This window comes from Pseudomassariella vexata (genome assembly GCF_002105095.1).
Source record: "Pseudomassariella vexata strain CBS 129021 chromosome Unknown BCR38scaffold_12, whole genome shotgun sequence".
Lineage (NCBI taxonomy): Eukaryota > Fungi > Ascomycota > Sordariomycetes > Amphisphaeriales > Pseudomassariaceae > Pseudomassariella > Pseudomassariella vexata.
This window is the reverse complement of record NW_024467967.1, coordinates 1,089,125-1,116,068: the sequence shown is the minus strand read 5'-3', so window position 1 is coordinate 1,116,068 and position 26,944 is coordinate 1,089,125. Positions and strand designations below refer to the sequence as shown.

The following is a 26,944-nucleotide window of genomic DNA, read 5'->3' as shown; positions in this document are numbered from 1 at the left end:
TCCGAAGATGACTGTAAAGCCGGCGAGCCCACCGCGACTGGCGCCGCTGATGCAACCGTTCCGTCCGCCATCCCTGTGATCTCCATCAACCCAAGCACGACTGCTACCATTGGCGCCACGTCTCCGACCGCGACTCAACCCGCCGACTCCGACGACGAGGGAGAGGCAGGCGACTATAAAGCCGGCGAGCCCACCACGACTGGCGCCGCTGATGCAACTGTTCCGTCTGCCATCCCCGTTATCTCTATCAACCCAAGCACGACTGCTACCATTGGCGTCACAGCTCCGACCGCGACTCAACCCGCCGACACCGAAGATGAGGGAGAGGCAGACGACTGCGAAGCCGGCGAGCCCACCGCGACTGGCGCCGCTGATGCAACCGTTCCGTCCACTATCCCCGTGATCTCCATCAACCCCTCCACAACCGCGACCCTCAGCGCATCTAATACCAACGCCGCAGCTGACTCGGCGCCCACGTCCGCCATTCCCGTCATCTCCATCAACCCGGCCAGCACGGTGACCCTGTCCGTGAGCTCGGCCGAAGCCGCCGCCACGGGATCGACAGGCTCAGGTGACGAGGAGGAAGAGGGCTGCGACGCCGGCGATGAGACTACAGCCACGACTACAGCCGTCTCGCCGGAGGAGACGGGCGCCGATGACAGCGAATGCGATGCTGAGGTGCCCGAGTCTTTGGCCAGCACGCTCGTCGCGCCCACCACTATGCACAACGCCACTGTCACGCTCAGCAAGCCGACTACGTTCCTCACGGCGACGAAGTCGAGGAGTCCTAAAGTCACTCGCCCGGCGAAATTTAGGGAACATAGTGGCCACTACTAAGTGGTGAAGATCAAACTATCTTCACTAGGTTCAACTGTCCGTGACAGGGGTTGCGCATGATCATGTTTAGTTGGTGAGCGAGGATGAGATAGGGGTATTGGGTATCTTCGGTTGTATATATTATTATCTAATGTATCATTATGTGTACGTCCTAGCGATTTACCAGCGACGAATCCTCAATTTATGTATATTCTGCATCATCTGTTATCACTTGTATTTTAGTTAAATTGCTGTGCCTCGTCCTGGATTTTGAGACAATTCATCTGTCGTTTCCATCATGTGACTCGCTTTTTTATATCGTTACCATAGCATGTGCTTCGTATTATGTTGTGGACCAATATATACTAGGCCGCCACCCCATTCCCGTCATAATCCACGATATACCCAATATCAACTCCATACTTCCACCTCGACCCATCTTCACCACTCTGCCACCACCCCAAACTAAACATCCACCCCTCAAACACACCCCTTCCCCTCAACTCATCATCACTCATCCACTCGGACCCAAGAGGTATAATCTTGCTCGTGCAGATCTCCCCATCCGTTAGCAAAGCCGCTGTGCCAGCGATGGTGCACGGGTTATACGGAACGACGGCATCGACCCCCCTGAGGAGCAGTCGGCCCGCAATGGCGCACAGTACCATGAATGCAAGCATGGCCTGGAGCGCGATCTTAGGGCCGGCTTGCTGCACAAGACGCAGACGGCCGGGGACGCTGACGAGGCCGTGAAGGGTGGGAAAGGAGGCTGCAGCTTCTGCGGAGTCGGGTGTCGAGACTTTGGCGTCGAGACTGGTGGAGCGCATGTTGAATGAGATGGCTTGGGTCATGTATGTGCTGTAGAGTTTCCTTGTGGCGTCGATGAGATTTGGAACATTGGCGTTCCCGGTGATACTGTCGATGGTTACATTTTGTTTCTGAGTAGCTAGGACAGTGGTGAAGGCGTCGAGATAATTTGCGTCTGGGTCGTTGCCATCGATGCCAGGTACAGTGCGATTTTCGGTGGCCGAAGTTAAAGTGAGGAGGAGCGTGTTGATAGGGAACTCGAAAATGTGACTGGAGAAGCCGGAGAGTTGGTTCAGTAGATACCGAGCGGTTGATTCGTCTGGCACTGGCGGGTGGTCCTTCTCGAACGTCATGGATGGCAATGAGAGTGTGACACTCGTGTTCACAGTCTGGAAATTCTGATAGCAAACGATCGATGCAATGTCGGTGTCATAATTGTAAGAAGTCTTGTTCTTCGAATTGTGAAATGGAGTTACAGAGCCTCTTCCCAGTGTCACGGCCAGAGAAGGGCAGCCATAACCGCCCACCCAATTCGCTACCGAGTCCTCGGCGTAGCTTGTCGCAAGCCTGTGGTTGAAGTCGGTGTCGACTGCGCCATAGCCATCGACACGGGATGGAGACCAGCGGAGAACAGACGCAGTACCGAAGTAGGCAGGTGTGGTATCGTTGGGTAAGAGAAAATACTGCTGCCACGGCACCGTGGTGACGTTGACAGCACGGTCGCAAGCCCATGGCAATGTGGTGTTAACTTGCAGCTCAACTTTGCCGCTTGGCACGTCAGTGCTCTCATAGTATGGACGGCCGGCTTGCCTCGATGTTGCAGAGACGGCTGTGCAGTTTAGAGAAGGTCTGGTGGCCATCATATGGGTGGCAAAAGGCATTTGAACTCCGGGAGAGCTACCGGATAGCTCGGAGTTGGTCGCCTGTAAAGCGTTGAAGGCGAGGTCATCGTGCGTCCATCTTGGATACGACAGGTTGCTGTACAAAATAAGACCTGTGTTGGTTCCTGCCATGTTGTCGCTGTAGAAAAGGTTGTTCAGCTTGAAGTCGAAGACATCGCTTTGCTGCAATGAAATGGGCTGAATGTCTGGCACCGGGGTCACAACATAGAGACCCGAGACGATGATCGGAAGCCAAGCAGCCACAAAGTTGGCAATCAAGATAAGAGCAACACCAAAGTTGCGGCTCTTCAACGCCAAGAAGAGACGGTGCGGTGGCACTTTCGCCGTCAAACTGAGAAAGACTGACTGGGAAGCTGTCGCACTGCCTCTTTTGAGAGCCATCCATGGAGCAAGAATGCTCACGGACAACCGCATGCTGGCGAACAACCCTGCAACGCAGAACGCTACCGCAGCTGGGACGTATGTCGCGAAGCCATGCGTGACGGCGAAACCTTCGGGGTTGACGTCGACAAACCCCTGATACTGGTCAGAGTTGTGTTGGATCACCTCCAGAGCCGCGACTGCCAGTAATGGGACAACGACAGCAAGGGCCGAAAACCACCATGTGATAGCCATTGGGGTCCACCATTTGAATGGTCGCACACTCGCCGGGTGGTCCTCGTGAGCATACGGTGGCAACTGCTGTTCCGTGATGCCGATGGGCTCGATACAGAAATTCTTGTCGAGATCACTTGCCACCCGACTGCGAAACTGGAACGGAGAGAGAGTTTTACGCATTGTGCTCCACGGAGCAGAAGCCAAACCCCCGAGTAGAGAATGCAGTGCGGGACTTGCAGTGAGAATGGTTGCGGTTGCTGCTATCGAACCTGGCTCTCGCGGGGCAACATTGACAGGTCGAATGAAAACCATGAGAATACTGAGAGCAGAAAGTATCGCGAGAAATGCGCACATGAAGCCCACTGATAATGCTCTCACCCAAAGACGGTTCTCGCTGAATAGAAATGAACCCGTGATACTATTATTGGCTGGTTTCATCATGTACTCGTGGATGAGTTCCGTGGCAATACCCTTGAACGCCTCCGTACCGCTTTCAATAAGACGTTGGGCGTCCATGAATACTCCAATGGTGGCATTATCGTTCATGGCTGACAATATCTGATAAAAAGACGGCACTTGGACGGACAACACCCAGTCTTGACCTCCGGTACCAAGATACGCCTTCTCCACAGAGTACTGCACAGCTGCGCCGAGGTTCGCAGAGGCAAAGCCATGGATATCCGAGGTCGTGTTGGACACGAAATTCGCAGTCATGGCTTTCATTGAGGCGCCTGTGGCATCCAAGTACGTGACCTCGTATTTCCCCATGGTATAATACGGTTTGCACACGGCGACCGTGAGATTGTTCATATAGATTAGATCGGGCTCATTATTCATCGGATCAAAAGGTGTAAAGCGAAGGTCGGCCATGGACATGATGATTCGGTGTTCTGCAGATGCATTCGCCGGGTTGGGAAGGCCCGTAGTCGGCAGCGAGTAATCGTAGCTCTGGTCGCAGATGTAGTCGCCAAAATAGCCCTCGTAAGCCTGCGTCGCATTCTCTTGATGATACATATTATGGTCTGGTCCTTCCGCTACAATGATATTGGTGAGGTTGCATGACGGGGTCGTGATATTGGCTACCCAAAAGGAGGCGAGTATACTCCACCAAGGCAAGTGGGTTCTCGTCCCATTGAGTCCTGGTAGATATTCACAATCGAGGCCCACACGGACTCCAGGTGCAATGGCCGAATAGTTCGCACCCGGGGGGATGCTGCCGGCGTCGCGCGGTATAAAATCGGGGACGGCCAAGTCTCCGCTCACACCTGTGGGATATCCCAGCCCTTGCAAGCGGGTGCCATAGAAAAGCACGGTAGGATTTGGTCCAATGTTGGAGTCAGTACGGTTGAGATGAAAGTCGGAACCATCAAATTCGCTCATTGCAGATAGGGCAACGTTGTCTCGCCTCATCGTCGTGGGCTGCAAAACCAGCAGACCGGTAGAGAAAACAGTCTTTTCACTTGTGAGCTTTACCAATAAAGGAGGTGGGGCGTTGTTGGCGTACGAACGGTCAATTCCAAAAGAAAGAATCCCAGTAAGGGAGATACGACAGCCCAGTGCCGCCTCTTAAGCGCGTTCCAGAGCGTGACAGGAACGAGTGGCATAATGTAGTCGAGCATCAGACTCCTTTCGACCGATGTTGGACCGTCCTTCAGCTCTTTCCATGGCGCTAGAATCCTTGCAGCGAAGTCCATCTGATTCCACATGCTAAGGACGATGGTAAGAAATGCCGTCGGTCCATAGGTCCACGCATAGTGTCGAGCTGAATCTTGGACACTCAGCCCCTGATTCGCTTCAGAGAAGTGGTACAGGAGTGCTGTAACGAGGAGCATAGCGATGAACAGCACGGCGAAGCTAATGAGAACCTCTGTCCGGAGCCATAATGAGTTCCACATTTGGGGCTTGTGCGGTTCGACTGGACCTGGTTCATATTTGGTGTTGTCGGAAAGTGCATTGAGCGTCTGAACGATCGTCCTCGATGACTGCGGCGACACCTCGTTCAACTCCTCTCGAATGCTTTTCGAGCTCCTTTCGGATACGCCAGGCGAATCTGGCACATTAACATCGCGAGACTCATGTCGCATATCATCTAACCGTGCGACTTCATAAGGGTCCGCATCTCGTGAATGCAGCTGGGCCATCGTGCTGTCCTGGCCATCGCGTAGTTTTTCGCCATCATCGTGGCTGTGTAGCAAGTATTCGTTCGCGTCAGCATGCTGATCCTGAGACGGAGCAAAAGTCGTGAAGGTACTTGGCAGATAGTCCATCGGTTCATCCAAAAAAACAGGAGTAGTCGATTGAGCCATGAGTTGTCAATGATGGGCAGCAACTGATCAAGTTATCATGGGAAAGTGTGAGTCCAGGGCCAACCCTACGGCAGATCACGATTGGGTGGCCTGGACTGTTTCAAAGAATCAGCTCTCAGCCCCAGGACCATAACATGCCGGGCCATGCCGGAATTGGTTGAAGTCATTGCTGATAAAATAGGCCTATGAAAACCCTTAAAGGGCTGGTTGTCGCACTTGTGACCAAACCTAGGATTACTTGGTGCGATCTAGGCTGCAGGGTTTTCGATCCTTCGTCTCGAAAAGACTGGCCGGCGGCGCAGCAGTGCAACTAATTAATTAACCTTACCCGATCGCGCAGCTTCCGGCATTCGCACCTTCGTTCGTTAGGGCTTCTATAGGTGTTGACTAGTCGAAAGAACAAGCGGCCCCGTGCACAGTGCACTGATTCTTCTGCCAATACATCATACACCTCGCCCATCTAAAAATAGATCGTAAAAAGTTTCCCTCGACGACTCCTTTCCATTGAAATGATCTTGAAAGACTTCAATAGGTTGTAGATCGACGTGCCGAGTGAATATGCCCTGACATGTTTCTATTATTATTTTTTATTTTTTATTTTCTTATTTCTTTAACCAAGAGTTCCATGCAGAGGCAACGCATGTGCATCCTACAGCTAATTAATCAATTCCTACTACGTGTGAAATAATGTTGTCGAATCTACATACCGATCATGGTAATGCATGAACTCATCGTTTAGTATTGCAAGTAGCATAGCCCCTGCTGTTCCATGCTCTGTGTACTCACTACAGTCCTAGGGCCCTAGAAACGATTGGACTTGCCAAGAGCCTAAGGATTGATGTTCTTGACCGGGGGGACCCTATACGAAGCCTGGCTAATCACCACAACCCATACTGCTATATCGACGTGTCACTGAATTGTTAGATATGTGATGTTGCTAGTGCATTCACGATATTGGGAGCTTAGAGGATGTGAATGGTTCAAGTTGTCCTTGGTATCTTGACTGCCTCAGTCTCTTCGGCGTTGGAATACATAATAATATGTCGTATACTAAGCTACGTACCTCGCTACGGAAGCAGCACCCTGGATTCTGCTAGAGTGACCACTCGTCTGGTGCCAGATAACCTTTTCTAATCTGGCGATGTGTGTGGGCATCCAATTCACGATAAGTTCCTATTTCCTAATCTGTAGCTACTTGCCGCTTCTTTAGAGTATCGTCCAGTTACTCCTTCCACTTTTGTAGCCACCCTAGCTTTGGAAAGTGCCTAATGGCTTCTCTTTAAAGTGTCTAGGGCGCAAGTCATTCCAATCTTTTCTACCCATAACTCCTTCATGACTTATCCTTCACTACTCTCCTCATATCACTGCTTCGCTACTGCTTCGTTGTCCGCCAAGAATCATTGCAAAGCTTGTTATGCCAGCAAGGTTGAATTCAAGACGATCGTGGCGAATGACTTGCATAGTCACACAGTGGCACACATGTGAGTGCAGTCCGATCGCTGAAGAGGAAAGAGGACAAAAAGTCACAGCACCCACGACGAAGCATTCACCGATTCTGATATCTAACAGCACCACACACACCTGCCTCACCGTGATTCCCACAACCACCCCTAGGCACTGAACCAGGGCTTTCAATCGGCTATGGCAAACCACCAGCATAAAATATCTTTCAAATATCCCACTTTGTCTTCTCGTCGATACTTGGAGCGGTGATGGTCGGAACTGGCAGAAGAAACGGCCGCAGTAATCCGCTTGGACGGTTTGAGTGCCACAACTGGGCACAGCATCTACTTTTTTGGTACACTGAATACATGGCTTAACGAGCTTATTCGGCACATAGTAGTAAGATTCCTAACTTCACGGCCCCCAGGATATTCGTTGGAGGCTGGTCACTGCCTCCAAGCTGTCCATACTCAAGGGAGCCACAATATATTTCATATGCACGCGAAGACTTGGGCACAGTCGCTTCGATAGGTTTCCTCGATGCGCGAATCGACTTGGTCCTAGCCTCTGCTCTGCGCTCGTGAACCCTGCTGCTCTGCTCTTGCAACTTCGAGTAATACCGAGTACCAAAGGTGGATCAACTTTCGCCAATGGATACTGACTCGACGCCAGATAAAGGCGTTTTCAAGACAAACAGAACCCTTTGGACTCTGGGTCACTTGGTGTGGCCATCGGTACCGACCTTCCTCCTCAATGCTTGGACGGCCTTTATTCGATGCAACAAGACACCGAATGCCATAAGTGGACAGGCAATCCATCTAGTTACAAGCTGTAGACATCATGACTCTCTGATGAAATTAGTCTATGATCTGATCCCCAAATCGCCATGTCCATTGTCGTAATTGTACAAGTGCAATCAGTCCGTCATGCAAAGAGTTTGCCCACCGAGAGCCTGCATCCACGCCGAACGAACTCTACTCCTCCATCTTATCATCACTCTTCTCCTCACTCTTCTCCTCATCCTCATCATCGTCATCAAGCGACTTCTTCGCTAACCGCTCCGCCTCCTCCATCAGCTCCTTAGGCACGTGCTCATGTCTACCCTTGGTGGGTCCATTCACACCACTAATCCATGTCATCTCGAGCTCGAACTCCTTGTCCTTGTTGTCCTGCTGCGCAAAGTAGATGATGCGCGCCGCCTCCTTGACCGCGTCATGGAGCGAGAGCGTCCCGGCCGCCAAGTCTAGCTTCTCGAGTTCCGCCTTGGCCGCCTGCCGGCCCTTCCCCGTCGCCGCACCGTAGTAGCCCCAGTACATGCCGCTTGGCTCAATCATGTAGAGGCCCGGGCCGCCGTGGGTGCCGGTGCCCTTGCCGCCTGCGCCGACCGACGGGCCGCTGCCCACCTCGCCGTCTACGGGCGCCTCGAGCTCAGAGTCGAAGCCTCCTATGATAGCGGTGATGCCAAAGGGGCGAACGGATTGGTACAGTGTGTATGCTTGCAGGTAGCCGCCCATGCGGGATGCGAGGTCGGATGTGGGGATTCCCGTCTTGAAGGTGTCGCGCCAGGAGCGGGCTTCGTCGCGGGCTCGGTCAACGAAGTGACGACCGTCGGGGATCATGCCGGAGTAGACCTTGAATGATACACGCTGTCAGTCTTCTATTTCCTTGTCTCTTGAAGCTGTAGGAGGGTGGTTTGCGAGCAAAGGTGACCTACCACGCCCAGATTTCTGTCGATGGTTGCGATTCTCTTGTTCGCTCCCGGCTTCAGCAGCTTCGATGTGACCACCTTCTCAACCGCCAGAACCACGCCGTCCTTAGCTCTGATCCCTACTGATGTGCCGCCATTCTCTACTGCCTTGACTGCATATTCCACCTGGAAATTGCGACCATCTGGCGAGAATGTGCTGTTGCTTAAGTCGTAGCCCGTACCAATGGAAGTCATGATGAACGTCGGTTACGGTCGAAGGTGATGAAGACAGGTGATATGGGAGGGAATTGCAGTGTTGTGGAATCGTGAGCTTGGGTTTCGGTGGGTTTGGTGAGCTTCGTCCGTCAAGGCAGCTGAAGCTGTCGCGTCAGTGCAACCTGACGATGAACTTGGGCAAGGCTAAAGGTGGCTGGAGCGTAGTGCACGGACCAAATGTGGCTTGCTTTGTTGTACCTTGAGCGTCTCGGTCGTCTCGGTTGCAAGGTGGTTAAATAGTGGCCTTCTTGCTACGAAATTCGGATGAACTTGACATGAAAGTGACCGATCAGACTCGCAGCATCGCTTATCATAGGTCCAACCCAACCTGATAAGATCCATTCTCCCGTATGAACTCGGCCCAACTAGCGACCCGGCGCTCTCCAATATACATACTCGGCGTGTCCTTCTTGCCAACTGGGTATAACTTGAACCAGGGAGATCCACGTATATCTTTGTCAAGGTATCGTTCGCCTCATGTCCTATCTTGGCTACCATCACTCTTTCTCTCCCCTTCTCCTCAGCAGCATATCGCTGCGCCAACTCCTCATCTGCAGGCAAGAAATTCAATGAGAACATCCTTGTTATTGTCGAGGATGACGTCCTGATAGTTCAGCCCGACGATCTTGATGACTGCAGATTCTTGCACGGTGGGGATAGCTTGCGATTTTATTGTTGGCTTAAGCTTTCCGTTGAACAATTTCGTGACGAGTTTAGTTACTTGTCCAATGTCGAGATAGCCGTCTTGGGAGCTGATGTTCGAGTTCAGGGGATACTTCAGATCTTTCTTAGGCTCGTGGATGCCGAAGGCAAGCCACTGATCAGTTTACAGGTGCATCTTGTCCGCGAGATCTGTGAAAATATGCATATCGACGGTGCCGAACTGGATAGGCCTAGTTATTGTCGCGCCAAGGGCAGGGTCGCCTCCGAGACTTCTTGCTGCTCGACATTCGAGGACACAAAAATGTAGCCGAGTAGGAGGTTTTCCTATAGAATTCTGTTAGACACTGCTCAACTTTACAGAATAGAGACGTCACAAACATATAATTTCAGTCTAGCATCGTGTAGTTCCGGGGGCAACTCCATCACGGAGGGCCTAATAGCTTCTTTTACGAATTTGGTCATTCTCTCATTATCAGAAGCATTATAAAGACCAAGGGCGGTCTTCTTTTCCGCCTGAAACTTGTACACAACGATACTATGGATACTAACCTCCTCCGCTGCCACGAGGTCGTAGTCATTTGCGATACCGAAGTCGGAGTCATCTCGCATATCTTCAGCCAAGCGGTGAGATTTTGTCGCGCGGCTACATCAGCATAGTCCAAGTATACAACGATAAACGTGTTTTTTGCAGCTCGAAGATCTTAAAGTGAAACTCAATTAACGTCACTCACTACTAACATCGTTTACCTCTTGGGAAAGGCCAGGATACTTAGGGTAGGGGCCGTCAGTCAGGTCGGACATAGAGACAGATGCCAAGAAAACGTACTCTCCTTTTCTCAGTGCGCCATAGTACGCTTTAAACGTTTCAGGATCGTGGCCGAGTACGATAGTAGGATAGGTTGTAAATCCACATTTGGCAGCCAGGTCGGGCATCCCGGCGCATGCGATCTGTGCGCATTTGGTTTCCGAGCCAGATTCAGAAAGAGCTTCCATGATCTTCAACGGTCAGCACTGGGATATGAAAGCTGGCTCGATCTTGGCAATCACCTACTTCTCCACAGGCCCGGAAAAATCGCTGGCAACTAGGCGACATAGGATGGACAACCGCTAGAAGCGCCGTCGCATGGATTCGAAGGAATCCTTCCACGAAGTCCAATCAACCGAGGTATTTAACATAAGAATATGCTGACTGTGTTATATCTACTTGTTCCATGAGTACTTGTTGGTGGGTGTACAGACTGCAGAATATCTGACGGGTAGCAACGGAGTCGGAACTCTACGCTCTGCTGGTACTATAGCTTTACCATTTCCTTGTAGAATATTTTGCTGGTTCGTTGCCATGGACTCACATATTGGTTATGTACAACTTTGACACAAGATGAATGTAGTAACTCGTATATTCAAGATTTGCCACCTTGCCCAATGTCATTAATGAAGGTAAAACCTGCCGCAGCCGTATAGCTTTCCCAATAGCCTTTGTCGGTTGCCGATAGGAGGGTTTCCCGTAAGTTGTTCCGCTACTAGGAAATTGGCTTCGTGAAGCCGCCTCCTATCAGCACATAAGAACAATTAGGGCTCGCCTCTTGAGAGTGTGATGTGCGCCATGCACAGATGACGCAGCATTTTGCCGTGCTGGTTTCTTGAAACTCTCAGAAATTGCTATACTAACTCCGGCCACATCTTCGGAGGGCATAATCGTATCTTGGGAGGGAGTTTGTATAATTAACCGCCCCTGACACGTAATAAGGATAGACAACGAAAGGGCTTTAGGAGTTACTTACACAGGTTTTCCCGTTCTTTCAACCAAAGTTGGTGAATGCCCGACCTGTGAGTTTCTCAGATTTATAGAGCTCAACTCCTGTATCTCCAAAGTCCCCCATGACGATATTGGGAAAAGGGTTTATTCTAGGCCAATACTGGATGATAGCAGGCTCTGCAGCCCTGTGGACGGCATTCGGCGGCAGGTGCGTTGGAACCGACCCCAGAGTACGTATACGTGAACCCTAGCCGAGCTGTTCGGCCACTCTTCCGATAAAAGTGTTCGGGCGCAACAAATGTTTTGTCCCTACTATTTCTATACAGAGACAAAATTCCGGTCTGATTGCGCGGTCGCTTTGGCGGTGTGGCCATGATTGCCGGCAGGAGCGGTTTGTGAGACTCTAGGTTGTACAGACTTGTACAAATCTGATTGCGTATAGGAAGAAATGTGGCGAGGTGATATGGGTGACTTCATTATACAATGCCAACGTGGTCTGTAAAGAATACAGGATCTCTTCAGAAGTGTCAGCAATTGTTTGAGCTTGTTAGGTACTGCATTTGCTGCTACTAGTTTCCTGACCCGAGTCTCGCTTCTCGGCCTGAAACGTGGGCGAAGAAACTCTATACCAGCTTTCCTTACTAATTCAAAGGATAAGCAATACTCTGGTGATACCCGCAGTAACACAATGCATTATCTGTCAGCACTGATTATTGTTATTCGAAAGGACACTTATTAAAGGACTTTCGGAGCCATAGACTAGACAAAATGACGAGTTGAGCATGGACTATGGACTACTGGGCTGGAAGACGGCATCACTGAGCTGTGTGTGACAGCATATACGCAGGAATAATGCGAAAAACACATCCTGTCATCTAGATCTTGCTTAGAGGATACATTTGATTGCTGATTTTATTGGTTCAACGAGCAAGCTAGCCGCGAAAACCACCAGTTTAGAAAGAGTGACATCGATTCGATTTCAGCAGCAAGATGAGGCGGGAAGGTTTAACGTCGTTCTAGTTGTCGTATTCAACCATTTCCCACCAGAGAGTCTCAAAAGTCGTCGTTGGCGACAAATCTACCTAAGCCTTCCCCGCCTATACTCGAGTACAAGCTCTATTTGCACCACCCAACAACGGTCCATCTCCAACTCATGCTCGTGTGCTCAGAATGCTCCGACAGGTGCGCCCGCTGGGCGGCCGACTAACTCTCCCAATACCAAATCCAATTATTGTACTCACACAGCCAAGACAACGCCGTCCATTCAACCAGTTCGAAACCCCCGACCGCGCGAACAATACAGCCTCGACGCTTCTACAGGCTTACTGTACACTTAACGTTCGCCCATTGGGCCCTGCATCAAAGACATGGCCATAGGCTCCTTCTTCAGCCTTGGTTTCTACCTGGGATATTCTTTTTACCATAGCGCAAGCTTGCCCAATTCCGACAAGAATTCATTGATGCGCACAAAGAATACGAGGGACCACGAGCGACTGCACGTGCCTCTCTTCGAGGCGCACATCAAGGCCGAACGGGGGCCCTTGCCTAGCCCTCTCCGGGCCACAGGCTACAATTCCATTCACGTGAAGGAGACGGCGGCCTACTGTGATGAGACAACGGGAGAAGCCATCATCATGGTCAGATCGCCAGCGAGGACACGCTGCTATTCGTGGAGGGCGCAAGGTTGGACAACTACGTTGCGAACGTGTCGGTTAACGCGGAGGTGGACGAGGTCGGCCGCGAGCGGCATTTGGCGCCCATTGGCAAGAGGGAGGATAAGCTGGGGGGTTGCTGCGCGCGGCTATGCATACGACTGAGGGTTGGGATCGCGACGGTAGATTTGATGGGCAGCACAGCCTGCTTGTGGTTATCCAGCTGCGAGATTATCACTTCATATCTCGTGTTTGGACAAATGGCGAGTGTGAGTTTGACTCTGCTGACATGCTTATCGGGTTTCCATATTTACTTTCTAGTGGTGGTAGCAAAGCGAAAATGTGCTGCATGTTGATGTTGTATATTTGGCCATGCAAGGTGTGTATAAGTTTGGGCGTGTTTTGAATCTTGCTTGAGAGCTATACTTTCAGGGAGCCAGCGAGAGAATTCTGTAATAGAGGTTAGGTAGGTATGTTAACTAACTCAGAAAGCTTCATGCGATAGGAAACTATACTAGCAGAAGTTGATATTTCGAAAACAAGATTACCCTTTTACCAGGGCTAGAGCAAGTCTAGCCATCTACAATGAGACGCACGTACTATCCTCGAAGGTAATCACGACGAGCCACAGGACTGTCACATATTCACTTGTAAGTCCACTTGCTAGTCCATACACAAATTCAATGCATAGAACATTTCACTCTAATTTTGTAAATTTTAATATACTCGTCCCCTCTTCATTATATCAACATATTCAATATATACACCGAATCACTCTCCTACCCCTTTATTTCCCTTCCATCACAGCCGCAATCTTAGCAGCCTCCTGTCCGAATCTCGTCTTACTCCGGATAATATGTCCGTACTTGTAAAACGCAATAAGGGAAGGAATGAAGAGCACAGACAAGAAGCCCGGAACGCTGGAAGCCCAATGGATACCTTGAAGCAATGTTAGCTTGGTTTGAAGGGCGCAAGGGGGGAAGCGGAGTAGTAGACAACTTACCAAGCGAATCATACATGGAATTAGTAAATAGAGGAAACACTGCGCCCGCAATAGACCTGAGCACCGTACTGGCCGCCAGCGCGGATGCAGCATAGCCCAAGTATGCATCGACGAGGTAGTTGGTAAGCGACATGTACAACAAGACCATGCCAAAGCCAAAGAACACACCCGCGCTGACCGACACAAGCCAGTACACACTCGGGTCGTTGGTCCACGCGAACCAAAACAACCCAATGGGCAGAGCGACGGACCCGAGCATAGCGGGCGGGAGCCTCGCCTCTGGGGGGGCAAACCCGTTGTTCTTCTCGACGACCTTGGCGTAGCGCTGCTGGTCAACGGCGGCAACATAGACGAGGGAGAGCACGATCCCCAGCGCAATAGCGAGGAAGGGCAAGGAGGCGACGCCCTGAGGCCAGCCACGGACTTGCTGGAAGACGATGGGGTAGGCGGCGAATAGCAAGAACAGGGTTCCCTGGACGACGGAGAGGAAGAGGCTGAGGAGGGTGACGATGGGCTCGTAGATGAGAATGACCCAGGGCCTGAGAGCGCCGACGCGCAGTTGCGTCGCGATGGTCTTGGCCTCTTGCATGCCGTCGACGATGTGCAGCTTGCCCGTTATGGCGGTCAGCTTCTCCGCGCGGCGCTTCAGGAGAGTGGGGGCGTACGTCTCGGGGAAGGTGAAGGTGAGAGCAACCCAGATGGGGAAGGAGGCGCCGATGATGAGGACGGGGAGGGAGCGCCAGCCAAAGGCGGCGTCGAGGAAGCCGCAGGTGATGGGGCCCATCATTTGGCCCATGAGTCCGGCGAGGGTGAAGATGCTGAGGACGAAGCCGCGCTCCTGGGCGGTGAAGATGTCGGCGATGACGGCAGGCGCTACGGCTTGGGTGAAGGAGCCGGCAAGGCCGCCGAGGAAGCGGAAGAGAAGGATTACGGTCACAGATTGGGCAAGGCTGATGGCGCCGGTGAAGACGACGAAGCCCAGGAAAGTCCAGACGTAAAGGTCGCGGCGGCCGTAGACTTCGCTGAGAGGAGAGAGAACGAGAGCGCCGACGGCGAAGCCAAGGACGTAGACGGATGTGATGAGCAGAGCGGCCGTCTGCCCGACGTTGAACTCGGACTTGATATCAGTAGTGCCTAGTTCATGTTAGATCTGAGGAAGTCAGTGAGCAGACCGTGCGTTCATACCTTGAGAGAAACCCGATGCAGCGACCGAGACCATAAAGACGGCAAAGGCGAGGATCATTGCGTTGATCCACTTCTTTGCGACAGGAAACATCAAAGGATTCGCCGGGTCATTCTCCATCCACCTGACCAGAAAGGGCTCTTCGGGGGTGCCGTAACCTTGGAAGTCGTAGTTGAGCACGTCGACCGAGACAAGAGCCGAATCAGCCTGTGCGATCTGCGCCTGCGTAAGGGGTTCCCTGTAGCGCTCCTTCTCCTTCTCCCCAATCTCGAATCCATCCGACCAACGGTTCGGGCTGCGGGTGAGGAAGGAAGCCCTCTTCTCCACGTCGAACTGGCCGTCCCAGACCTGTGCGTCTTGTTGGTGCACCTCATCGATCCATGTCGTGCGGTTCCCCCCTCTCCACGTTGTGCGGTTCTGTCCGATCTGCCCGGGCCATATGCGACGGTCCTGTGGTGGGCCTGGTAACAATCCGTCGCCGACGAGGAAGCTCATGCGCGAGGCCCGAGCCTCGGCATCGTAAGCGTTCGTCCACCGCTTATTGGGTGGTTCTATCATATATCGGCCAGGCCATGGTGCTGAGAGTTCGATGTCCTCCCCATAAACTGACGGCCATATCGTGAGCCGGTTGAATCGAGACTTCCTCTGATCTGTGTTGATAGGTTGAAAGGACATGGCGAAAGACGAAATAGGACTATAAGCAAATCTATTGCAAGGTAGTAGTAAAACAACAAGAAATAGAGGTCTATAAGTCTATATGCCTGCACATGGAATTGAAAGAACCCCGGACACAAACTGCGACGAAAGAAGGTAAGAAACGAATAATGATAACAAAGGTTAACAAGAACCTCGATGCCCGCCCAATCTGCCATGGCGGAGGGGTTTTCATATACATATGCCGCTCGCAATACCTGCAAGGCTACCGACGACATGGTGGGACGGCTCCGTCGTTCGACGTAGATGAGCAAGCAAGGAAGGAGGTCGCCAGTAGAATGAAGGCACGGTCTAGATGTTGACGCGGCTCCATGACGCCTGTCTGTAAAGCCACCAATTTTGTCCACTCATACCGCCGGTGGGATATCAGAGTGGGTATGTGTGGATTCCGTAGCCACGCCTCCCTATCCCGATAGAGAAAAACGACAGTTAATAGCATACTAGTCCATGGGACTGCCACCCGGGATACGCATGAAGACGCAGCCGCGGGCCGCATATACCACAGCGGTGCCTCGACCGGCCACTAATTGGGCTCGGAGATGTCAAATGGAGACTTTGGTCCAAGTCACTGTTGATGGCACATTGTCGGTTACCTAGCCGCCTTGGAACTTGGAGGCCAAGAATGCGTGGCTGAATGATCTTCGATCACGTAGATCCGCGTGAAAGAAATGGAGTGTTCGGGCGAAGTGCCCACGTCAATCATGCGCAGCACAGGGGCGAGAGTTGTGTGATTGGTTGACAAAAACATCAAGCCTGTGACATCGTCTCAACTTGGGATGAGATGTACCACCCTGATCCGAAATGGCTTTTTGACCCATAGGACCAGATGTTCACCAAGGGCGCAGCAAACGTCGTCAGGGCAGGTCAGGGGACGGGGAGGCTCTGCGGCAATCTTAGGAACCCAATCATAGAAACCACAAGGGTCCCTGGCAATCCAGGGATAGGCTATGAACAGTCGATCTGAAATCTGTCGGGCAATTTAAACGACACAATGCGTCGGTGTGACTGGGTAGAAGCATGACCCAGCTTTAAAACCAGGCCTTCTAATGATAGCTGTGCCCTGGGTTTTATGTCAAGTGGGACTGAGTGCGTAACAACATTGCGGGTCGTTCCAAGTCTGTAACGGCCTTATCTACCTCGGTCTGCCACAATGACAGACTGAAGGGCAAATGCAGGACAACACGATGCCTGGTCGTAAAGACGTTGGAGACCTCGAGGAGTTGCTAATATCGGAGTTAACGGCCGCCTGGCTGCGATTCTAGTATTGTTTGCAACTTGTTGAGATTGCTTCATGTGGGGCGCGACAGCGTGGATGCCGCCAGATGTAGCAAGCATACGAAGCGCGTCCCATAACAAGCTCCGTCTCTCATGTGCTCATTCTCGGCGACCGCTTAACGAGTCGAAATAGCCCAGATACGACGTAGATAAATTAATAATTGCCTTATTGATGTTGAGTTCACACCAGCATGATCTCCCAAAGACCGTGGACCCAAATGGAACGAAACCACCAATCTGTCAGTCAGTTCGATTCGCTTCACCGAGTCATCATGCCGGGTTTCTTCGTTTCTTTTTCTTTGTTTCTTATTTTTCTGGGGCACAAAGGCACAATCAATCTCTTGGCGGTCTGAAACAAGCCTTTCGCACCTGTGCAAGAGGTGCTCTTCAAGCCTTAAAAAACAGCGGTTTGACCCACTGTGTGACGGGTCGGTCAAGGATCGCGCCTTCAAATCGCACCCTACCTTGACGACAACATATTGTCTTCATCAATTTTTCCGTCATTCACATTCGGCTTTTCGTGCAATAGATCGGGACATGAAACAAGGTTTCGTATACACGTGTAGTTGACTACTGAGGGTGAAAGGATTGATCGATGTATCTTCTGCGATCTGGCTGACCTTGTTATGGCTTTGTTATGTGGACGGATAATCATTTCTCCGGTGTGGCTGTGTGTGTGTGTGGTGTTGGCTTGTAGGGTTATACACATATACCGTACTCCCATATATCCACTCATGGAACTATCCAAGGGTCCGACCAACCTCACCATCCCCTCTTGGTTGGTTAATGATCAAATTAGTAAGCAAAACGCTGGTGATGTTGACCAACTAGTTGTAACGAAACGTCTAATAGTCTAGCTGCGTAAACCACTAAAGAGTCTGTAAGGGTTTGTGCTAGTAAGTAAGTCCTGCTGCGGAGTCCTTTAGCAATAATATCGGGGTCTGACGTATGGAGTATAGTGCTTTGGGGTAACTGAAGTATTCAAGTAGGGTAACTGGGAATAGAGTCGTCAAGGCAGTTTGCCTCACCAATGGGTTAGATTGATGCTTAGATTGATGACTGAAGTAGAGACTGTCTATCTATGAAATGCCTGGGAGTCCTGTCCCTTATATATCCATCCCCTCCTTCACTGATAACTGGGGCCATTAGATCCTTCATGGATACTATTGGTCCTAACTGGATATGTTGGATCATTTCATATCCAAATGATCCACCCTTGTAAGTCACGTGACTTGTGATCCTTGCACTAGCTGGCTCCTCCTGCAGCTAGCCACTCCTGTGTGACTTTCCCCTCCTTCTTTGTCCTGTATCCACTGGGCCTGTCATCGGGCCTGTTGCGTTGGTTAGAATCATAGATTCGTAATACTAGTGATCATAGTGAGGTTAGGTGAGTCTGGTGACTTTTTGGTTGGATTTACTACTAAGAGATGAAGCTATCGCTAACCTCGCCGGCGCGGTCCCCCGGGAACATACTAGCGGGGTTGGCTAGAGCCTGCTCTGTAGCCTCGTCCGGTTCATCTAGCTAGTTGTTTTCCATAGCTCTCAGCCGTCAGAGCCCTAAGTAGAGGATCTAGCTAGCTTGTTAAGGGCGCTAGCTATCAAATCCGAGCTATTAGCCGAGCTATTTAACCGCTATGTCTGGATTCCGTAGAATTTAATAACCTGAAACACTTAAGCGCCGATTGCCTGGCTAGGATGACGCGTCTTAACTTCTGGCAATCTGTTAGGCAACCTTGGTGGGCTTTGCTAAGACCACCAAGGTTACCACGTGACTTAGCCCTTTGGGACTAAGTCCAACCTTCGTGCTCCATAGGACTAGATAGAATGTCATGCTTTTACAACCTCACAAATCTTTGACCACCTTAGCGTGTAACACAATCTAAGGACTACCTTTTCGGCCGATTCATCTCATCTCCTAAAAAGCAGCGATTCCGTATGTAGCCAGATGGTTACGGGAGGTCTAGCTATCAAATGCTGTCGAATATCACGTGTGTCCAATCGAGTAGTCAGAAGTGCGTAAGATTGTATATGAATGAGGTGTATTGTTCCCTGTCCTCTCGAACTCCCGTTGCTCTGTCTTTTATAGATTCTTTAGAACATATCGGAGTTACATTGTTCAGGTATCTGACCCCTAAGTGGACAGTAACTGTCACGACCTGGGTTGCATCGCATTGGTAGAGACCTCGATTAGGTGCTATCGACGAAGATTCTACTCTAAGGAGCGAAGGAAAGAAGATGACAACTTAGGTTTGAGGGAGCGCGACTAAGTCGTCCACGCTTGGCGGGGCTCCTACAGGGGTTATGATTGGCTTCCCATCTGGCACTGCCACGGCAGGTGTTCCAGCTGTAAGTCACCTGGTTGTAGTGAGTCTGCGAGGGTTGACCTTCACAGTAACTTTGGTGTTACTTTTGGGAAAGGGGTTCCTTTCGCCTTCTGAACTTCAAGTGACAATAGTCTTCTCCAGTGCCATATCATTTCTGAACCTAGGAACCAGGTGCCCTATCTGACAAATGCGACGTGAATAGCGCTAGGACTCTACTGTAGCGCGGCCTTCACGGTCTCATAGTGATGCGAGTGCATATGGGGTGTGAATTGTTGCATTCGGAAAGGATGGCCAGGTCAGCTATTCTGGCCTGGCAGAGCTCTTTTATAGCTCTTATCTTATCTATCTTATCTATCGCTGTAGGGTAACCCCCCATGGGGTCACGTATCACATAGCCTATTACCATCAACGACCCACCGGACAAGTAAATGGTGGAAAAAGTGAAACTACGGAAATACTGGGAAAAGTGCTCTTAAGCCTCCGAGAGTACCAGAGTAGCCTCAGCCGAGGCCTAGGCCTAGTGAGATAGCGATACTACCGGAGTCAGCGTTATAGGGGCAATTAGACCCTCCATAGCATAAGGATAGCGGCTTAAGCGTTGGAGGAATACTAAGATAACAGCTAAGTTTCAAAGTACCAGACATTGCGCAGAGATTTGCAAGCTAACAAGTCTTACAGGGGGTTGCACAGGGCTGGCAGGGACCTCAAGCACCTTCAAATTACCTAAAAATATGGCTGTCAGGGACCCCCAGCACGGCGGTCAAAATAGCTATTTGAGCCTTGGCGACCATAAACCAACCAGGTTTCCTAACTAGGGCCTCCGGTGAGGTTAGCATTAACAACTAAAGTCTGGAGAATAGTGACGGTATTAGTGTATTTACACGTCAACCCTAGCTCACCAGGTTAGCATGGTGCGTTTGGTCCGATCCTTGGAACTGTCTGTAATTAGAGGTACTGCTTCGCGATGGTGTTCGATTTCAGGTACTTGTGTTTTGAAGGATTGCGACCTTGACGTTAGCATGATTCTATAGCCATGTCCTGAGACTATATGGAGACTCAACGATTCAAGATGCGGAGAAGAACATCAGGACGAAGAGTGACTTCGCAGCGGACAGAAAGACGTATGGCCGCTATCTCGGCTGATGTCTCTGGTAACTGACCCGATGTGCCGACGAGCTTCGCACGCGGCCTCTAGGACGGACTCACCGGCTTCGGGATGCAACCATATCAAGGGGCAAAACAAGACGGCGCTGTCGGTTTCCTGAAGAGCCTCGGGAGAGGCTTGGGCGGTGTGATCTTCAAACCTGCACCAGGTATGTCCTGGCAATTCAGTCCGTACTCTACAAGTTGACGGAAAACTGACTTGAGCAGGTGCATACGGTATCCCTGGTTGTGTGTTCATGGGCATTTACGAGGAGATGCAGGAGGCCTTGATCGTGGTGGCTTGTCTTGCTCGGGGAGGAGATGGAGTGATGCTGCTCGGCGAGGAAACGGTGCAGGAGATGACGCGAAATTGGCAGTCGGTGTGAGGGCAGAAACAGAAGTTATCGGCCATGAGCTAGGCTGCGACTGGTTCCAGACGAGGATCTGCCACTAGCCAAGTGAAAAGATTACCAAACCGCGAAGTAAACAGCTACGATCGGGGTGGGAAACATGTCTGACCTAAGTCACGTCACGGTCTGGAAAAAATTGCAATGCAGCTGGGATTGACAAGAGTCAACGTCGACGGTACCTGGATGAGAGGTTTCACTGAGCCATTGCGTCTTTTCGCCCAGCCTGTCGGCTACTACAGACTTCCAGAGCAATGACGCACCACAAGACTCCCTCGGTAGGCTACCTTCCCCTTTTTATTCGGACCTGTTCCTTCCTAGGTTGGCACTCTCATCTACATTGCTGGTCAGATATTTGCAATGGATGGGACCTACTGAAGGCTGCACCTGCCGCTTTTAACCCATAAATTATTTCTACTGTAAGGCTAACTGCTTAAGTTGGATCAATGTCTCATTCGTTTCTTCATTTGAATCCGACAGTACGGACACTTCAAGGATGTCGACGACAACGGAATAGGAATTAGAAGGCGAGGGCCAGGCCTGTATGGTCCTGTAGCGGGTAGCGCATGGCAGTGGGCAGGCCGCTCAGCCACCGCGATCTGTGGGGGGCGCTGTCCGAGGTTCTGGGAACGTCTGCTAATAAAGGCAATGAGATCTCCTTCTGGATGGCCCAGAAAGGATAGAAAACTCGAGCTGCGGAGAAAGCGGTGAGTGGCGAGAGTCATGGGAATGTAACAGGGGGGGTGGTGTGAGTGTGAGGGTTACGCTGGAGTATCTTGACGCGTAAGTGGCATGTGGCGTGTCATTCATCATAGAACTGGTTCTGGGCGGCGGGGTGGTGGAGCCAAGTATTTAAAACCAAGGCGACTGCCATCCGTAATTATTTCTCGAACCTCAGTTGAGTGTAGGTAGCATAGGCGATTCAAATGCTCAAATTTAAGCCATTTCCCGAGCTGGCTTCACTGGTTCGCGATGTCAATACTGCCATGATGGCAGATCAAGGCGCATCAACGACATCACAAACAATGTCTATTTAGTCGACCCTGTCTTGAAAGCAAGCAACATAAGAGAGTACATGGAACTTTGGGTATATATCAACATCTGTTGAACGCCATCCAGAAATGAATCTACGGCCACAAAAACCTGTGAAGGCGCTCAAGTTGTTGAAAACATGACGCCTGCGCCGCCGCTCTACAACGAGTTTCCAGTTCATTCTCCACGCTGTTAAATACGCAAATTTCAAGCTGCAGAAGAACTTCCAAGCGCCATCGAGATGAGCCGAATGTTGTTGACGACAATCATGTCGATACCTTCCGCTTGTTGTTTCTGTGCGACTTGGTCAGCTTCGCTCATTCCATCACGGGCTTCATAGGATGGACGAATCAGGAAAACTACCTTGGCAAACCCAGGCACATCATTCAATGCCCCGTAACTTCCACAGAATAGACCCAACCCCTTGACATGCCCAATCAACTTCGGCGCCGCGACGAACGTCTCCGCTGCCATGATAATACCCTGCAAGTCCCACTTCTTGGCGAACCGCACCGCCTGCTGAAGGCTGGTGGCCCGCGTGTCGCCCGCGGCGCCGCTGACCATGGAGTCGTTGAGGAAGACGACGGGGTAGGTCTTTTGTTTGGTAGAGAGCAGGATGCATACTTCGGGGTTGAAGCACGAGAAGAAGATAGAGCGGTTGGTGTTGTGAGAGAGAGAGTAGACTACGTCGAGGATCACGTCCAGGTAGGAGTTCATTTCGTTGCAGTAGGGTTCCATGCCCCAGTAGTCTGTCTCCCAGAACATGGGGTACTCTGGGTTCGAGTTGTGTTAGTTCGTCATGACGGAGCTTCTGGAGGAGGGGCGGCGGAGAACGTTGACCTACTCAGCTCGATATCGAAGCTCACGTTCTCTGGGAATTTCTCGAAGAGCTGTCGGAGCGTCACGAAGGCGTCGTGGATGAAATCACCGCGGGTGTTTCCCTTCATATTGTAGTTTGTGTACTCAAAGGTGTGCTTCATGCGATCTATCATCGCTTTTGTTGGGTGGTCCTGGCGCGCGCAGAGGGAACGAGAGTCTCTTCGGTGACGAACACTTGGTCTGGTTCTCTCATCCCATGGTAGACGGCCTCGAGGCACTTCCTCATGGGAGCCTGACTGGGCCTCACTGAGTGCCATCCACTATGCCTGGTCAGTGTTTGGAATACGGGTCACGGTCCTGCGAGGTTCATACCTGACGATATGTCATTGCGTGGATAGGGACATCGAGTCCCGCCTCGCTGACGAACCAGTCGTGGTAAATCACGGGCACATGATCCCGAGTCACTTGCACATCTGTTATTGTGTGGTTAGTAGACAACCGTATAATCATTATGCATGCATACCAAACTACTCGCAAAAATGTTAGCCATAGTCCAGTTTAGCCAGGTGAGGTGGCTAACCTCGATATAGTCAGCACCTTGGTCCAGTGCGCTGGCGAGAGACTAGAGCATGGTTAGCATAGAGCCAATGGCTGAAGGGGGCGGGTAGAATGAGTACTTGGAAAGTATGTTCTCCTATTTGCAGACGTTTCGACTTCTTTTCGTTCAAACCGAGTCCTAGAGGGTCATGTGAGTATAGCATCGCGAGTTGGGACCGAGGGCGCATACCTCGATGGGCCACGATTTGCGTAGACGGCGGCGGGCACATTTTCTGCGCGTGGGTGGGCAACATAGCGGGCTTGTACGCTCCGGCGACCAGAAATGTGAAAGACAAGGTGCCAGCAAAATCCCCATCCGAGTTCATCAGCGCAACTGTGCTATCGCGTCTCAGGCTCTGTCGCTCGGTCCGGAACCAGCCCTTGATCGCGCTCAGGAGAGCTATGCCGGAGCCAACGAGTCTCTTGCATACTTCTCGCTCACCCAGGAACTGAAACAGCTTGAAAGTGAGTCGCATGTTGTCTGGGTCTGAGGTGGAGAATCGCCACGTAATATCGGAGATGTCTCCTAGGTAGGGAAGTTGCAGGCAGTATGGCGGTTCTCGGCAGTCAGATCCAGAGACCTCAAGCAGCATGCTACTTTGGATACTATTATGATGCTGTCGCTGGTTGGCTACTGAAGGTATGATGTCCGCGATTTTTTCATTGTGGTGCGTCTCGAATGTGCCAAGATTGACGAAGATCGATGTGAGATCGGATTCTGCATCAGGTAAAGCTTCATGTGGTGCGAAGGACGTTGGGCGGTGGACAGCGGTCTGTTGTGCGGAGCAAACCTGCACGGAAAGCTTGGGGGTTTCACTACTGACTCCGTCATCTTTGCATAGAGCGTGTTGTACCATTGCCACGATGGCCATGTGGGCTCTGTACGAAGCGTGGTCTATAGCAGACCAGCCGCGCCAGTCCTGGCTGTTCACGTTTGCGCCTGCTGATAGCAGAAGTCGGACTAGCTCTACATGGCCATGCACAGAAGCTACTATAAGTGGGGTCCACTTCTTCGATGCGTGCGGCAGGTTGAGGTTGAGATCAGGAGATCGGAGTAGAAGCATTTCAACCACCTCAACTTGGCCTGTGCGTGATGCGATGTATAGAGGAGTTTGTCCTTGTTTCCCTCCTTGCCAGTTAAGCCCTTTGCCAAACTTGATCAGACATTTGGCAACGTCAGTGGACCGTGACTGAATTGCAACGCAGAGAAAAGCTCCGGCTACTTGCTCGGAAATCATGGATTTGGCGCGGGCGTTTTCCTCAAGATCCAGCTCCAGGAATGCCTGTACAACTTTTGCGTGTCCTGAACATACTGCCAGCGCCAGCGGCGTCTCGCCCGCAATATCGCATTCCAAGATAACTGAAGGTTCGATAAACTTGAGGATCTGCAGACACACTTCGCTCAGGCCATACTCGGCTGCATAATGTAAGGGGTATCGCCCTCTCCAGTCTTTGGTCAGCAACATGTGATGTTGATAAGGCGATAGGTCTCTGAACATGTCCTCGAGGACTGCAGCGGGTTGAAAGTGCGGCTCAGGCCGGCCTCGGCAAGCTAGTTGAGCAATGAATTGATGCAAAGGATCTCGATGACCACACAAGACCTCTTCCAGGGGAGACGTGATCTCCCCAAGCAGAGACTGTATACATCTCGGGGAACGATAGACAATCGCTACCTGCAAGACCGAGTACAGCATTGCCTGCGTTGCAAGTTCCGAGACAGTCGACGCCATGACGCACATGAGGGCCGCTGAATCGTCGTTGCTGATACTGTGGTATACACTCCTGCTCAAGCACTCGGACGGCATTGCTGGCGAGAATAGCGAACGTAACTCGGTTGCATCAGCCTGGAGCTCCAATGCGCGATGGACCTGCTGCAAAAGATCTTGCACGCGGGAGCTCGTCTCTGTCCATGGTCGCGCGTAGAGTGGAGACTCCGATCCTGTAACCCAGCTAAGGACTTCAACACACCCTAGCTTGCCCAGGAGTCTCTCGATGGCATCTCTGTTGATCTTGGAGAATACGTCGAGCTGAGCAGCAAAGTCCAATATCTCAATAAGGCAGTCGACAAGATCTTGCAGCTCAGGCTGGGCAACGCCGGCAAAGTCCAGAACCTCGAATGTTGATGCATGGGAAATGATGAAGCGAGATAGCACCGCTTCAACCCATAGATTGATCAAGGCATGCTGTCTGCGGAGAAAATCATTGATATCCGCTGTCTCCCGGTGAAGGGAGTCCCTGAAGGCTATCGTGGAAGTAAGCGTCAGCACAATACGAGAACAGCGTGTCAGGACGGCAGGCTCACCTTCCAATTGGCCATTTCTGACCGACTTCTGCTTCGCAAGGTGCTTGAGACCGTCGTAATCGAGGTAGGCGTCTGCCCAGCGAGGAATCTGAAGGCGGTAGAAGTCTCGCCCAAATTTCATTGTATGACGATGGTTGGTCGCGTGATGTCGGTGAAGGGAAACCAGGTGTGTGAGTGTGTGTGTGTGTGTACGAAGGGAGCCTAGGTAGATTAATATCCGTAGATATGGTTTCGGCGGAGACTAGTATGCAGTCAGACCCTTGCTTGAGCTGCCACGCCCGACAAGGGTGGCGACAACACAGTTGCACTAGCCAAGCCGATTGCTTGGCCTAAATGGCTTTTCTTTATCTCGTCAAACCGTCTTTCGCCAATCACTTGTTCCCGGCACGGACATGTCGTACTTCGCCAGATTCCCGTTGATAACAACAAATGAATCGACTCCGTCAATTCGCAGGTCACAGACGGGAAGAGGCGAGGCGAAGGTAAGGCGACCAAGATGAAGAATGCAAACTAATTTACAGCACACGTTGCCGACCAAAGAAATACCCAATCAATCGGAGATGCCATCACCAATAGTGTGACGTTGGATGCGCACTGGACCGCCCGACCAGATAACGACGGCTATCTGAGTCAGGGTGTTCCCATAGGGCCCCTGTGGCTGAAGTGACACTTTCGAGTTTCCAGGGGTCTTACACGCCCAATCACCCCACACACCGCTTTACACATGAACTCATTGGCGACACGGTGACCAGCGAAGCTTGCGTGTTTGTGACGCGATACGTGCTCTAGTCAGGTGGCAAATTGAGCCTCGGCTCCTGTTGCGCACCTTTCCAGAAGAGAGAACATGGTCTATCATAGGGTTTGTCAGCATGACGAAAGTATACCTCTTGGCCACGTGAGCAGTTTTCTATGCGCCATCGCGGGACTCCACCTGATTGGCTGCTGCGCTATCAATCCGCATAGGAGTCCTATCGTTGTCTACCAAGCTGGAAGGGGAGAACAAGACCACAGACTTCTTGGACAACGTCTTACACCGCACAACGAAACTACCAACTCCCGTTGCTGGCTGTCTGTGCACAGCTTTCCTTTGTCAATATTCACTTTGTACGTATGCACGAGCATGTCTAATGGCATTTTGTCAAGTCTGCAGACCTTCACCTCTAAACTTCTTGCATTTTCAAGAGTGAGTCAAAATTCTGAGCAACTTCAAGATCCAGGAGATCCCATGAAACCAACATCA

The 26,944-nt window shown here is 51.3% G+C and overlaps 8 protein-coding genes across 8 annotated transcripts; 2 read left to right on the top strand and 6 right to left on the bottom strand.

Annotated features, from left to right (window-relative positions):
- Window positions 1-1,181: 1,181 nt before the first annotated feature.
- BCR38DRAFT_460135 (uncharacterized protein) lies at window positions 1,182-5,017 on the bottom strand (the record flags this gene model as incomplete). Its single annotated transcript, XM_040862377.1, has 2 exons — window positions 1,182-4,574; window positions 4,631-5,017. The coding sequence occupies 2 exons, from the start codon at window positions 5,015-5,017 to the stop codon at window positions 1,182-1,184; spliced, it is 3,780 nt and encodes a 1,259-aa protein (XP_040712657.1).
- A 2,752-nt stretch (window positions 5,018-7,769) lies between these two features.
- Window positions 7,770-9,064, bottom strand: BCR38DRAFT_444304 (nucleophile aminohydrolase). Its single transcript, XM_040860932.1, has 2 exons — window positions 8,586-9,064; window positions 7,770-8,502 (listed from the first exon to the last, which is right to left on the bottom strand). Exons 1-2 carry the CDS (start codon window positions 8,811-8,813, stop codon window positions 7,846-7,848), a joined length of 885 nt encoding a protein of 294 aa, XP_040712656.1. The 5' UTR covers window positions 8,814-9,064; the 3' UTR covers window positions 7,770-7,845.
- Window positions 9,065-9,381: 317 nt separating this feature from the next.
- BCR38DRAFT_350722 (uncharacterized protein) lies at window positions 9,382-9,660 on the bottom strand (the record flags this gene model as incomplete). The annotated part of the gene is made up of 1 exon (XM_040856592.1): window positions 9,382-9,660. A coding segment is annotated over one exon (279 nt), but the record flags the coding sequence as incomplete, so codon positions are not given.
- Window positions 9,661-9,731: 71 nt separating this feature from the next.
- BCR38DRAFT_412402 (uncharacterized protein) lies at window positions 9,732-10,490 on the bottom strand (the record flags this gene model as incomplete). The annotated part of the gene is made up of 4 exons (XM_040858687.1): window positions 9,732-9,821; window positions 9,876-10,010; window positions 10,047-10,140; window positions 10,324-10,490. 4 exons carry the CDS (start codon window positions 10,488-10,490, stop codon window positions 9,732-9,734), a joined length of 486 nt encoding a protein of 161 aa, XP_040712654.1.
- A 3,202-nt stretch (window positions 10,491-13,692) lies between these two features.
- On the bottom strand, window positions 13,693-15,766 carry BCR38DRAFT_350398 (major facilitator superfamily domain-containing protein; the record flags this gene model as incomplete). Its single annotated transcript, XM_040856561.1, has 4 exons — window positions 13,693-13,844; window positions 13,909-15,042; window positions 15,094-15,229; window positions 15,284-15,766. 4 exons carry the CDS (start codon window positions 15,764-15,766, stop codon window positions 13,693-13,695), a joined length of 1,905 nt encoding a protein of 634 aa, XP_040712653.1.
- A 1,871-nt stretch (window positions 15,767-17,637) lies between these two features.
- On the top strand, window positions 17,638-17,948 carry BCR38DRAFT_444299 (uncharacterized protein; the record flags this gene model as incomplete). The annotated part of the gene is made up of 1 exon (XM_040860931.1): window positions 17,638-17,948. A coding segment is annotated over exon 1 (226 nt), but the record flags the coding sequence as incomplete, so codon positions are not given.
- A 2,672-nt stretch (window positions 17,949-20,620) lies between these two features.
- Window positions 20,621-20,933, top strand: BCR38DRAFT_488399 (uncharacterized protein; the record flags this gene model as incomplete). Its single annotated transcript, XM_040864268.1, has 2 exons — window positions 20,621-20,717; window positions 20,776-20,933. 2 exons carry the CDS (start codon window positions 20,621-20,623, stop codon window positions 20,931-20,933), a joined length of 255 nt encoding a protein of 84 aa, XP_040712651.1.
- Window positions 20,934-22,193: 1,260 nt separating this feature from the next.
- Window positions 22,194-25,825, bottom strand: BCR38DRAFT_488398 (uncharacterized protein; the record flags this gene model as incomplete). Its single annotated transcript, XM_040864267.1, has 7 exons — window positions 22,194-22,759; window positions 22,831-23,125; window positions 23,178-23,278; window positions 23,337-23,427; window positions 23,483-23,541; window positions 23,593-25,644; window positions 25,705-25,825. The coding sequence occupies 7 exons, from the start codon at window positions 25,823-25,825 to the stop codon at window positions 22,194-22,196; spliced, it is 3,285 nt and encodes a 1,094-aa protein (XP_040712650.1).
- Between the last annotated feature and the right edge of the window lie 1,119 nt (window positions 25,826-26,944).